The sequence below is a fragment of the Telmatherina bonti genome, assembly GCF_933228915.1.
Source record: "Telmatherina bonti genome assembly, chromosome: 7".
In the NCBI taxonomy this organism is placed as follows: domain Eukaryota; kingdom Metazoa; phylum Chordata; class Actinopteri; order Atheriniformes; family Telmatherinidae; genus Telmatherina; species Telmatherina bonti.
In genome coordinates, this window is record NC_136625.1 from 28,741,249 (window position 1) to 28,756,058 (window position 14,810).

Genomic DNA, 14,810 nt, shown 5'->3' on the forward strand with positions numbered 1-14,810 from the left:
AAACAGAATACACAAGGGAAAAAAATAAAATAAAAACAGGAAACCAGCAGTACTGAGGCAATAAAAAGCCAGTAAGAAAGTAAAACAACCAAAAAACCACTCACACTGTCAGAATGTAGTTTTTGCATCATACCTTGCATTCATATGACTTCACCTGTTAGCAGGGGTGTCCAGCTCCGGTCCTTAAGGGCCACAATCCTGCAAGTGTTTGGTATATATCTCTGCTCCAACACACATGACTCCAATTAATGAGTCATTGTGCAGAACTTGAATCCTAGATCCATTTCATTCGAGTCAGGTGTGTTAGAGCAGAAAACCTGCAGGACTGTGGCCCTCAGGGACTTTTGGACACCCCTGTGTTAGAGCACATCCCAAGCATACAATCTCTCTTTATTGAGCAGGCTTTATGTTGAAATAATAACTACTTTTGGACCAAATTTTCTGCTCATTCATCAGTTATTCTCTGTTGTTTATGTATACAAATGGCTCATTTGACTAATAACACCCCTTTTCTACACCTAGAAAACATAGAGACTAAGCTAAGCTAAGGAGCTAAGCCAAGAACCTTTCACATTTACTGTAAGGAGTGTCTTGATTTAAACAGAATGGATTTTTTTTAAAACACTTAAAAACAGTCCAAACCCTTTTTTTTTCAGTACGATGTGGCATACCTGAAGGCATACAGAACTAGTTGTATCATGCTTGTGCTGCTCTGTCCGTGATCAATGATAATTTAAATCAGGTGACCCTTTCCAAGTAGTTGCAAGCTGATTTATACAACATAACCTACAATAAATCTGAGAGCAAAGTATATTCAACATATTTCTTTACTATGATAATAGCAGCTAAGCTTTTATTACACTTCGCGTGTCCGTATTTCCGTCTTGGTTTCTACTGGAGACAGTATCAGTACATGTAGAGAAATGAATATGTCGCCGGTTTGTCTGTGTTATTTTTAAATAACTCACAGGTGCCTAAAACTTTTTGCTTCAGCAGCTGTTCATGTGCAACTGTCAACTTGACTCTTCCTATTTCTCACTTCCTCCTGCAGGCAAGATGGGCTGCATGAAGTCCACACTGAACCAAGGTCTGAGCAGTGATGTGGAAAGAAAAATCACCCAGCAGCCTGTACGTACCGAGCAAACGCACTATGTCAGAGACCCCACCTCCAATACAAAACACAACATAGTAAGTAGTCAGACAGCTGGGCTAAACAAAATCCAAATTTCATGTCATTGATATTTAGCCCATACTGAAAAGTCAGAATAAAACTTATGTCATGATTTTCATTGCTTGAATGGACAAAAATGAACATGTGACAAGATGAAGTTGAAAGAAACTCATAACCATAAGAGCAGTTGTTAAAATGTTTCCTGCTAGTTTTAGCCTTGGATTTTTATACGTTTATTTTCGGAGAAGTTTAAAAACTCAGTTCTTACGGGAAGTTTTTACGCAATCTTTCCTACAGATGTACAAGAAAGTTTTATTTCCTAAGAACCAAACTTCCCTTTCTCAATTGATGATGTGTGTCAACAAGAAAAGGATTGGACTAAGTATGGAGAGCGTGTCACAATAATGGAATGAATAAACATGCCATAACTTCTATTTTGTTTGCTTTTGCAGAATAACTCCCTGTTACCTGGTCAGGTGTTCCAGAAGATGGAGGGTATTGAACTTTTTTGTTCTCATGTAAATTTGACTGTTCTTGACTCTCTTCATCCATTAAAAGCACCACATTATAAAGCAGTAGCCGAGATTCATGGCAGCCTAAGGCTATTTAGCCTGAATTACAGTAATCAGATACACAGCTACAACTGTTCAGTACTAAAACCTGGAAGATGTATATTTATAAAATAATATGACAGCATTATTCAGTGCATACCTTATTGAGAGGAAAAAAAGCTATGTCATGAAGTAAGCACCAGTTGTCACAGGATGACCTTGCAATAGCTGACGGCTTCTAAGTTATATCTTTATTACTTTATTATAGCAGCCAAATTAATGAGAAGTGGGGCAATCCAGCCCTCTTGTCCTCTGTGTGACTGTCTTGAAACCATCTTTACTGCTTTGCAAACATAAAAGCGGATATAATATTATCAATATTCTCCAAAGAAAGGTATTATTTTAACAAACGACATTCAATACGTAACCTGAAACCTCACACTACCACACACAGCTCGTGTAACTGCAAACCAAATTGGAAAAAAAAAAAAGTCTGCTTGGCTATTTTATTCTCAAATGCTAACATTTCCTTTTGGTTCTGATCACTCCTTCCTGATACTCCCATCTACAGCCATGTCTTAAACAGCTTGGGTTACGTCACAGAAAGACATGTGAAAGTAACGTAGTGATCAGTTATTACGCAATAAACAACCCAAAATCACATCCTCTGTTGCAAACTGGCTTTAGAAACCTGTAACCACTGTGTTTTTTTTTTTCCTTCATAATAAGGCCTCATTGACAACAACTTAGCAATGAATTTATTATGTTATTTATACATATTTATTTTCTCTCCCCATGTTTTTTGTGTTTTCTTCCTTAGAGCAAAATGGGGTTGGTAAAATAGTGGTCAGCCTTTACCCTTACGAAGCTGCACATCCTGATGACTTAGGATTCAAGAAGGGTGAAAAGATGACAATCTTGGAAGAGTAAGTGACTGATATTCATGGAAGACTGATAGAAGTTCAGGAAATGGGTCATACAAAAGGTGTTGACACCGCTGTCAACACAAACAGTGATGAAGTCACAAAACAATGTCCTGAAATGTCATTTTCTGTTCACAGACATGGAGACTGGTGGAAAGCAAAGTCTTTGGTTACCAACAAAGAGGGATTCATCCCATCCAATTATGTTGCCCAAGTTGACACCATGGAAACAGAGGAGTGCGTAGTTTCATCCTAATAAATGACTATATCTTATTCCAAATATACCATTTAATAACAGTAACTAGTTGTGCATTCATGTAAGTCAAATGTTATATTGAAAAGCACTTCCAATCCATTGCAGGTGGTTTTTCAAAGATTTAACAAGGAAGGATGCAGAGCGGCAGCTGCTGGCACCTGCAAACAAACCAGGCTCTTATCTAATCAGGGAAAGTGAAACAACTAAAGGTACAGAAGTTCTGACAGATACATTCACAGTGTCCTCATTTAACATGACTGAGCAATTCAGATGTGCCTAATTTAACCGTATGAGATCATCAGTCTCCTTTTTTATTGTGATTTTTCCTCAGGCAGCTACTCGTTGTCAATCAGAGATGTGGATGCCCAAGGGATGGATTCTGTGAAACATTATAAGATCAGGATGCTGGATAACGGTGGATGCTACATTTCTCCCAAAATTTCATTTGAGAATATTAGCAGCATGATCAAACACTACCACAGTGAGTATGGCTCTAAAACCTGACAGTATTATGACCAAAGTTCACTCTGCAACAGGCTAAGAAGCTGAAAACACACTAGAGAAAATATGTGCTTCTGACTTGCTTTAAAGTACACAAAATCTTTTTCAGCACATTCCTGTCAGTGAAACTGCCCTGAAGCTGAGATAACACTGTTCACAGCTCCGGGTTCCTACTCTGCACCTTAGCCACACTGTTTTGTTTATGGATCCAAGTCACACCAACAAAGACACAACAAGTCCACAGCTGATGAAGCTAAAAAAGCAAAGAAAAACTTAAAACCTACAAGCAACTAACAGGACAAGAATAAACTTAAGATTAATTTCAATACTGGAGACAGCTCAGTTAGCTTTTTTGTGATTAGCCAGCTTCTGGCTGAATTTATTTTGCTTTGTTCTGGCTGACCAAAAGAAGACATCTCGTATACAGGTAACTATAACGAGTTCCCTCCGCAGGGAGGCCAGGCTCTCCCTTAGAGATTTCACGAGATAAGGTGAGGTGCTTGGTCATCCGGGAGGGGCTCAGAGTAGAGCCGCTGCTCTACGCATCGAGAGAAGCCAGTTGAGATGGCTGGGGCATCTGGTTAGGATGCCTCCTGGACACCTTTTTTGTAAAGTGTTCCGGGCACTTCCCTGCGGGAAGAGGGATTATATCACTTGACAGGCCTAGGAACGCCTTGCCCCCCCCCCCCCCCACAGAGTTGGCAAATGTGGCAGGGGAGAGGGAAGTATGGGCTTCCCTGCTAAGGCTGCTACCCAGCGGCAGAAAATGGATGGATGGATAGATGGATGGAAGAGTTATTAAATTCATGAAAATGCACAGTGATAATAATTTCTGCCTCTGCTTTAGTTGTAAACTTGATATTTACTATATATGTAGGACTTTGTATTGTATAACAGAGGTTATTAAATAACAAAGTAAGGATGTTTGTTTTATTGTACATTTAGGCAAAGCAGATGGCCTGTGTCGTAAACTGGACCGTCCGTGTGTGAAGCCCAAAGCTCAGAAGCCATGGGACAAAGATGCTTGGGAAATTTCCAAAGACTCTATTAAAATGGTGAAGAAACTGGGAGCAGGACAGTTTGGGGAAGTCTGGATGGGTGAGTGAAGATGGAAACCGAGTACATAAAGCTAAAACACCAGATTTAGTCCGTTATTAAATGCAGTTTCTTTTACCTGAGGAAGCTGGCAAAACTGAAATATTTTCTAACATTGCAACACGGCAAAACATGCCTTTCTAACCAATAACCCCTTTTTAATGTAGCAATTAGATGTTGAGTGGTGTGTGTCTCTTTTAAATCCTTCCTCTCATTCTTTACAAAAAATTATTTCTTCTCTTTACGTAAGCCATCCTTGTTACGCTTGGAGTAATGGGCTCCCAGGCAAGATTCCAGTACCTAGGGAGCAATTGGGGGCAAAAGGTCTTGCTCAGGGTCCCACGGTGGTACACCTCCGTTTGCCAGCCTTGGCACTGCCTATTTACCAACTTTTCAGAGAAGGAAGTTGTCCGGGGAAGTTCCATTTCCCTGTTAACAAAACAAAACGGACTTCCTACTCTTGCTGAGGATGAGGTGATGAGGTGTCTTACTTCTTTTTGCACCAACGTTTTCTCAAAAGAAGCCAGCCCTCTTATTCTCATTCTCATTCTCAAGAGCACCTCAAGGGTGTTGAGGAGAGATGATGAACTGGCTTATACATGAGTATATTTAGAGTTTATTAGCAAACTTTATATTTTTGACATGGAACAACAGAAGCAGCTGCAGTTCTTCAAAACATAAGGGAAGTGTTAATTGTAGGTGAAGTAAAAAGATTTGAGTTTGGTTTTTTTTGTTGTTGTTTTTGTTTCTCTCTGTGAATTCAACAGGGGAAGTAAGGCTACTGGTTCTATGTTGGAGGTTAATTAAGCAGATCAGATATACAACCACAAAATAATTGCAGAACACAGTTGCACTTGAGGGTTTCTTTCTATGTTTGATGTGGCAAAACATTTCAATGCTTTCTTAAAGTGGCTCTATTATGCACATTTTAGTCTAATTTATTTTTAATATGCAAGTCCAGAAGGTCAAGAAATAAGCACGTTTCAGAAACCCCTTTTATTGATTTTGTATTGATCCTCTCAGATTAGCCTCTTCCAGAAACAAGCGAACAGAGAAGGCCCCGCCCTATGTTCTGCCTGCAGGCTGCATCTGATTGGTCAGCTGCCCGGAGTAGTTATACTGAGCAGTGAAGATGGGTGTGGCTTTCTTCTTGTGAATGTGCACAATCTAGAGAAGATGACCAATCACTGACTCCCTCCCCAGGCAAGTCACTAGATTTTCGAAGCAGAAAAAACTCTCTAAAACCAGTCGCTTCCGTTGCCATGGAAACCGAATGTAGAGAGTGCTGGAAAACTCAAACATGCGTTTAGGTGATTAAAAAAAACAGCACCGCTCATGTCTGGTGAGTATTCAACGCTGTAACACTGTAGAGCTCAGAAAACTAGAAATATCATATTAGAGCCCCTTTAAAGATCAGTCTGGGTCCAAAACTTTGTTCTTTGTTTTTGTTGGCTTCTTCTACTTTCTTTGTCAAACTTCAAATCGATCTGAACTCAAGTCTCAAAAATTAGGATCCAATGAGAACTTCACAGCAAACGTTTGTATGAATTAGTTTCTTAATCTTACTTTTGAAACAGGAGTTAAAGTTTGTCAGTGAAGTTTGTCTTTGAATCCTGTTGGACATCTTGCTTTTATGCCCTTTAACCTCTTTTGATGGTTGGGTTATGTTATGCTGTGTCGAATGTTTGGTAACATCCCACATAGCTCCCCTCAGTGTATGTCTTGGCTTTGGTTTTAAACTTTATCACAGAGTATTAGTTTTTAAAACCAAGCCCCACAATGGAAACTAGGTCGTGGTTGCAGTGAGCAAGCCTATATTTTTAGTCTTTGTAGTCATGCACATGTTGCCCTCTGTTGCATTTTTTTCCCCCTCTGTTCTCGCTTAACCCCAAGCAATAGAGTCACTTCCTGTTATTAGCCTTTCACAAGTTGCATTTTTATTTGAGGTCAGAAAAAAGGAGTGTTGTACTGCATCATGGCAGCACAAAAGAACAAATAAAAGAAATGCTAAAGCAATGTTTAGTCATTTTTCTCTATTCCACATGCTGTCTGCACCCTCAGCTTACTACAACAACGCAACCAAAGTGGCAGTAAAGACGCTGAAGCCTGGCACAATGACGGTCGAAGCCTTCATGGAGGAAGCCAACGTAATGAAGACGCTGCAGCACAACAGGCTCGTGCGGCTCTACGCTGTCATCACCAAGACCGAACCAATCTACATCATCACAGAATTTATGGCAAATGGTAACCACGTCTTTCATCAATGGAACACTTACTGCAAACATTTAGATTGATGCAGCAGTTAACAGATGAGATGCAAAGTCAGTATCCTTCATTCAATCAGCCATTTGTTTCCCAAAAACACAAAAACATACATTCCAGGTTTAAATAACAGTTAACTGGGATACATACACTAGTGAACATAAAACACACCCCTACACACAAATTCACATGCAGACACTGATGCTGTCTCCAATTCTGTGTTCAGGGAGCCTTCTGGACTTTTTAAAGAGCGATGATGGATGCAAACTTCGGTTACCCAAGCTCATTGATTTCTCAGCACAGGTGAATGTTTTGCTTTTGTGTTCTTTTTTTTTTTTTTAATATATATATTTCTTTTCTTTGATCGCTTTCCTCACAGACATGAAATCACTAAAGGTAAAACATTTCTGTCAGATCTAGTGCAGTTTCACACCAACATGTGTAAAACTGTTGGTCCTCAACACATGTAACACAAGTTATAAAATGAGTAAATCTACCAGCTGCCATATGTGGTCCATGCAATGATAGTATTGTAAAATGAGCAGAGAAAAAACGGCCTTGAGCCACTTAAAAACATGTGTTGAGTGCAGTAACTAACTGAAAGATTTAGCATGGTGGTATGATGGTCAGCACTGTGGCCTCACAGCAAGAAGGTTGCTGTAGGGGGGGGGGGGGGGCTTTCTGAGTTTGCATGTTCTCCCTGTGTATGCATGAGTTCTATCCAGCTACTCCGACTGCCTCCCACCCACAAGACATGCTTATCAGGTTAAGTACGATATTGGCAGCTCTGGTAAAAAAAAAAAAAAAACTGGCTGCAGGGCCTAGATATCAGTTTTGTTCTGTAAACTTGTCAAATGGCTGCACGGTGGCGCAGTGGTTAGCACTGTGGCCTCACACTGGTTTGGTCAGTGGCCTTTCTGTGTGGAGTTTGCATGTTCTCCCCGTGTATGCGTGGGTTCTCTCCGGGTACTCCGGCTTCCTCCCACCATCCAAAGACATGCATGATAGGTTAATTGGTCACTCTAAATTGCCCCTAGGAGTGAGTGTGAGCGTGAGTGTGGTTGTTCGTCTCTCTGTGTGTGGCCCTGCGACGGACTGGCGAGCTGTCCAGGGTGTACCCTGCCTGTCGCCCAAAGCCAGCTGGGATAGGCTCCAGCTTCCCCGCGACCCTGAATTGGAATAAGCGGTTCGGAAAATGAATGAATGAATGAAACTTGTCAAATGTAAATGTCTGTATGTCTAACCTTGGACAAGCTGGCTTGAACCTGGAATTTCCCCTCGAGGATAAATAAAGTATCTTTGATTTGATTTGTTCAATTATCAAATGTGCTTTGGATGACAGCCTCTGCCAAATGGCTGTAGAATATAGAAATGAAGATGTAGAATCCATATCTGCTGTGGGTTATGTGTGTTTTAAGCCTGATGATTTTATCCCCCACTTGCCCTGCTTCTTTCTTTTGGGAATCACCTTGTTGCTACCAAATATCCTCATTTCTAAATGCCTGTCAATGCTTTCTTTGACATTTGTTGTTGATGCAACTGGAGATCGTCCTACAAGCAGGGTGACATCCTCCAGATGACGTAGGATGAGGTGGACAGCAGCCTTACCTCACTGCAAGATCTAACTTCAATTTACATCCAACTCAATGCTGCACTACAACTTCTCACTTTTCTGCTTTTCTGTCTGTCATGTTTGGTCATGATGAGGCACACAATATTCAATGTTTGATGTTTGAAGTTTAATGCTTAAATGTGAAAAAGTATGTGGTTAGAGGTTCCCATCATGTTGCCTGCACATTTCCTTTTTCAAAACAGGTAATGAAAAAGGTTGGCATCTTTCAATTTCTGCTTCCTTGTGGTGTCACTGCTGCAACTGAATCAAATGGACATTTTTACTTTATGCACATGTTCCTGGAAGCTGCTATTCTCTGTAACATTTAAGGTCTGAGTGTAATGATTATGTTTATACGGGGAACATTTAAGGTTTCCTCTCTTGACGTGTCTTCTTGTTCTGTTTCAGATTGCAGAAGGGATGGCATACATAGAGAAGAAGAATTATATTCACCGAGACCTGAGGGCTGCTAATGTCCTCGTGTCTGAGAGTCTGCTGTGCAAGATAGCTGATTTTGGTTTGGCAAGAGTCATAGAGGACGACGAGTACTCTGCGAGAGAGGGTAAATGAGCTGTGTGTGTGTGTGTGTGTATGGGAATATGAGTGTGTTTCCTTTTTATTGCGTAATAATTTTCCCATCATAAATGAGCCACATTGTTGTCTTCCTGTGTGACACATAAAACAAAATAAATCCCTCTTTGACAGTTTGGATAAGATCATTGTTCATGATGACAAGATGAATATTTTTGCTCCATTTTCTTCTCAAGCTGCACTTTTGGACTAGTTCATGTGTGTTAGCACCAACGTAACCAATTCCTTGTCAGGCTTCAAGCCACAGACAAACACTACTTCCTTTAGTTCTCAATGACATCTGTTCTTCGCTGCACTAGTGGTGAATGTCCTTTTTTTCATGAAATCTTCCCTTTTTCCCCTGAATTTTATTAAGATTTTTATTTTGCATGAAACATGTTAGCTTTGTGGATATATCCGTTTTATTAAAATAACTCACAATTATACATCATAGTGTTGTTCAGAGAGCTTTGCGCTTCCATCACATCCCACAACTTGACATTTAAGCCATTATTTAAATCCTATCTACTTACTGGAAAGAAAAGTGAAGAAACTTTCAAAGAATCTTCCTTTAATTAGGCTTCCATCTAAACTAAGCAGTTGAGCATCATGAGCCTTGATCGCAGAAGTGACCACAGCGGTCACAAAAAAAGTCCCACCAGTCTAGAAAAAGGAGAACTTGACAATGCATGAATGCCTCATCTTTTCGTCAGGGATGCTCTTCAGCAGAAATCCATCAGTCACGTCTTTTACGATAAATCAGATAGAAGGAAAAAGACAGAAATGGCATCTAAATAAAATGAAATGACACTCTTTCCAAAGCAGAGATTTTTTTTTTTTTGTCTGCTTTTTTTTTGTTAAACCTATCGTGCTACGGTGGTGTGGTGGTTGGCACAGTGGTCTCACAGCAAAGTCACTGGTTTGAGCTTTGGCTGGGGAGGGGTACAAACAGTGGCCTCAAATGTTCTCGTGGTACTCTGGTTTTCTCCCGTTATTCAAAGGCATATTGGGTTAATGGGTCACTTCAAATTCTCCCTGTGAGCATAAGTGGTTGCTTGTAACTCTGTGTTGCAATGGCGACCTGTCCAGAGTGTACCATGCTTTTTGTCTGGTAAATGCCCCCCCTCATGACCATGACTTGCACTAAAGAATAGAAAAAGCATGAATTGTCTGATCACTGATCTGGAACCAGGACTCACTGAAACTAAAGAAATGGGAAGACAAAAATAAATGTGAGGCCATTATTAGAATGGAAATCTTCCTCCACACAAAGCACAGATGTTTTCCATGTGAAGGAGAATGTTTTGGGTTTTTTTGTTTTTTTTTAACAGAGTGTACCATCAGTACCATTTGCAGGTTACAACAACAGGATGTATTATCTGTCTCTTATCAGGAGCCAAATTCCCCATCAAGTGGACGGCTCCAGAGGCCATTAACTACGGCAGCTTCACCATCAAATCTGACATGTGGTCCTTTGGCATCTTGCTTTACGAGATCATCACCTACGGGAAAATCCCTTATCCAGGTAAAAACGTGTTTATTTTATAGTTTGTGTGATTTTGTTGAGTAAGAGTTGGAATTTCAGTGCAAGGTTTTCCTCTACAGTACCATGAAAAGTATATTTACCCTTCAGGAGTGCACAAAACGTTTTCAGCTTCAAATTCTTGGCATGAACTAATTAATGTGAATGCCCATGGGGGCATTCACATTATTGAGATCCTGTTCGGCCATTTTTATTATTATCCCGCCAAACTTTGCCGCGCTACTCCTGTGCCGTTCAGGTCATGTCAGTCGTTTGCATCTCAAACCCCTCAGCTCCTTTTGGAAATGTGTGCTACAACTTTTGTCGTTTCAAATCTTTGTAGTTTTTGATTTATTTATCATTTTGTAAAAAATTAATTCAGCCTTGTGATTGGATAAAAGTCTTTCAAACCCACTGTGCATTGGACGTTGCAAGAATTAGCTCTGCGATTGGTCAGTTTTTGCATAATGAGCTGAAAACTGGTTCAACAGGGTTTCGGGGCTCTGCACCAGTTTGCAGTGTCCATTTCTTAAAGTTCCCGTCCCCCTTGTCTTTCCTGCAAAATGTTTGGCAAGCTACTCCTCCTACACCTTATGCCTCACTTCAACCATTCAAATATCAAACTTTTCAGCTCATTCGGGAGATATGTGCTATGACTTTTGGTCTTCGTAACTTTTAAATTTTTCAAGTTATTCAGGTTTTTGTCAAATTTGCGAATCCTCTCCAGTGATTGGACGAAACAGAAACCAGCTCAGCGACTGGTCCATTTTGTGCACTGGGACACAGACACACATACAAGGCACTGGTTCAAATGAAGCATTTAACATATAGTGCCATTGTTGTTTGTCGGCTGTTGCTTGTGCAATGACATGCACTTCTGCAGGCTGCTCAATGTGAACTGTTGGTCTCAGAGGCACACTTTAAGGAGCAAAGGAATTTATTTGCAAATGTCCCAGTTAAATATGAAGGATTTGTTCCAACAATGTTCCCTGCAACATTTCAAGACTAATAAATCTTAAACACATTAAAAAGGTTTTTCAAATTGAACAAAGTCTGTCACATCTTTACTGGACTTTAGTTGAACCTTGCACATGTTTGTGTAATTCCACTAATTACACCCTGCTGGAAGTAAAGAAAAACCCTTTTTTCCTACAGCTGACTAAGAGTGTTAGTGGTGTAGTGGGTTAAGCCAGTGTGCTTCAATACGGGAGTTTATAGGTCCAATTCCTAATGAGGACCAATTAGAAAAAAATGTCAGTTGAGCATTTATTTTTTCAATTTCTTATGCTTAGGTCATTTCATTTCAATCATTCAGCATAGTTCAATGAATGGGCATTCACATATGCTATTATTTCAATCATAGCTGGTTCTAGTTCATGAATGTTTGTCTTTATCATTGTCATTGTTAATCTACATTGCAGTTTACAGCCCACCATATGCTGGTTTGGTCCAGTTTTGTTCAAGATTTTACAGCTCTGATACTTTTATTTTAGTGAAATGATGTCCTGAGCTGATGTGACGTGATCAGGTGCTCAGTTGGCATTTACTGCCCTCTGCTGGTTAATCTGGCTCACTTTCTCTAACAGGCTCTAATTATCCTCTCCAGGTATGACCAAAGGAGAGGTGATCTCCTCAGTGCAGCGTGGCTACAGGATGCCCCAGCCTGAAAACTGCCCCCCTGAACTGTACGACATCATGATGTCCTGCTGGAAAAATCGACCTGAGGACAGACCCACATTTGACTACCTGCAGAGCGTCCTGGGTGACTTTTACACCGCCACAGAGGGACAATACCAGCAACAACCCTGAAGAGGCTAAGCCAGAGACTTATTACAGAAATACATTTCACATTGCTTTCTGCTTTATTTTTAAAACAGCTTGTGACCCCTAAGGAGCCACCTTGATAATGTTGAAATATAGAAAAAAAACTGTTATAAACAGTTCTGTATATTATGTGCGTACACACACATTATATATATATATATATATATATATATATATATATATATATATATATATATATATGTATATATATGTGTATATATATATGTATATATATGTGTATATATATATGTGTATATGTATATATATATACATATATATATATGTGTATATATATATGTGTATATGTATATATATATACATATATATATATATATATATATATATGTATATATATATATATATATATATACATATATATATATATATATATATATATGTATATATATATATATATATATATATATGTGTGTGTGTGTGTTTGAATACTAAACTGTTATAAGACGAGCATTTTACCTACAAAGAAAAAATATTTAAAACTTAAATTTCACCGTTATATTTTCAATCAATCAATCAAACTTTATTTATGAAGCACTTTTCCAACATAAAATATGTAACTCAAAGCGCTTTACAGTTTAAAATCAGACATTAAAGAAACACACAGACAGACACACTATATAAAAAGATACCTTCAACCCCCCTTTTTAGATACATCTAAATGAGAAAGCTAAGTGCAGACGGACTAGTTGTGGAAACCCCATCCGAGGAGTACCGGCGTAGCGCAATGGCAGGCACCAGCAGCACTGTACCCTATTTTGACACTATGAGTTTGGTGAAGAGGCTTGAAAGAAAATTGTTTTTTTATTTCATTGTTTGTTGGAGTGACTGAACAAACAGACATGATATGAAGTATTTGCAAAGGAAGGAGAGGATATAAAGTCGGTAACCATCTAGTAATAATGCTTACACATTTCTTGACATGTAAATGAGTGTGTTCCTCTCTGAATGCATTTGTACATACAAATGAACCTTTTTTTTTTTTTTTTTACACTGTTTTTACATATCAAACAATTCCACATCAGCAAATTATCCAAAATTCTCGACAAGGTTGTGATTATTGCTTCTACATTTCATATCTAATTACTAAAGCTGCTGTAAAAATGACCTTTTCCTACTTGCGGAAGGAATTCTTCTCTTTTCTGTCACCGGTTTTACTGCACATACAGGTTTTAATTATCTCTATGTCCACTTCATATTGAAGTGCTGTAGTTCCTGTTTGTTTTGCCGGTTGGAGAGATAAATAGAAACTTTTCACCTTTAACATATCAGATTTGTCTTGCACTGTCAAATCAATGTTTTCAGTAAGTTGGAGAGAATCTGACATATGGTCCACTCCAACTAAACTAAATTCTGACATCCTGAAGGTGTTGAGTAGAGTCCCATTACCTGACTGCATGAACTTTGTGGAACCACGTGTCATTTGTAATGAAATAAGGATTCCTGTTTTTCTATTTGAGAATGTGTAAATAAATCTGTTTTTAACTTAATAGTTTACATATTAATTTCAACTGTGTTAGATGACTTACACAGCTTGAACCACCTATTATTTATCTAATGCTTCCAAGGAGTCTGACTGTCTCATAATCCTTTTAAAGTAAATTTAAGCATTATCTCATCGGGACTTCTGAAAGTTTCCCAGAGATTTTCTTTGGACATTGGCTAAATTTTCACCATCTTCAGTCAGTCCAATCTTTCGATCCTTCCTGATCACTTTCTTTAGAAAATATGTGTGTGTGTAACCGACTTGAGAATTAGTTGACACTTAGAAAAAGTAATCTGAATTGTATTTTTATTGCTGTTCTTACTTTACCACCACCACTACCAAAAAATAAATAAAAGTAAAAACCCCAGACATCACTTGAGCAGAAGAAAACGTCATGTAAGGGAATTCTCATAGAGTTATGAGCTAGAAACCTTTATTAATTTGACTAGAAAAGTGGGATACAAAAGATGTAGCACGCATAAAATTCTTCATGAACAGTATCTGTTTACAACCCAAACAGCAATGAAGTTAGGACTTTGTGGGGGGGGGGGGGGAAGTAAATAAAAACAGAATACAATTATTTGCACAACTTTTTATTTTAGACCTCTATTCAACTAAATACACTACAAAAGACAAGATATTTAATGTTCATACTAATAAACTTCACAGTTTATTAGTTTTCTTCCCCACTGTTTTCTTCAAACTTTACAAGTTTAGATTAAAAATAAAATATCAAGTGAGGGGAAAGGTCTCTCTCTGATCTGCTCTCTTTTTTTTTTTTAAATAGATTTATTTGATAACTAATATGCACGTGAATATATGCAATATAACAAACATGGCTGTGCTTTTACAATTGTAACATTTGAAATAAGGGAACAATTGTGAATAATTCGAGCAATACATTAAAGAAAATTAAATAAATCAAAAGTGCAAAAAAGAAGAAAAACATTGCAAAAGGTAACAAAACTTCAGAGTGAGACAACTGAGTCCAAGGGAATGTCAGGTAAATAGGAATACATTGT

General features: G+C 38.6%; 1 protein-coding gene across 1 annotated transcript; it reads left to right on the forward strand.

Annotated features, from left to right (window-relative positions):
- Nucleotides 1-1,056: 1,056 nt before the first annotated feature.
- On the forward strand, nt 1,057-12,272 carry lyn (LYN proto-oncogene, Src family tyrosine kinase; the record flags this gene model as incomplete). The annotated part of the gene is made up of 12 exons (XM_079243945.1): nt 1,057-1,188; nt 1,624-1,666; nt 2,543-2,648; nt 2,784-2,882; nt 3,007-3,110; nt 3,233-3,382; nt 4,348-4,500; nt 6,559-6,741; nt 6,986-7,062; nt 8,780-8,933; nt 10,335-10,466; nt 12,070-12,272. 12 exons carry the CDS (start codon nt 1,057-1,059, stop codon nt 12,270-12,272), a joined length of 1,536 nt encoding a protein of 511 aa, XP_079100071.1.
- Between the last annotated feature and the right edge of the window lie 2,538 nt (nt 12,273-14,810).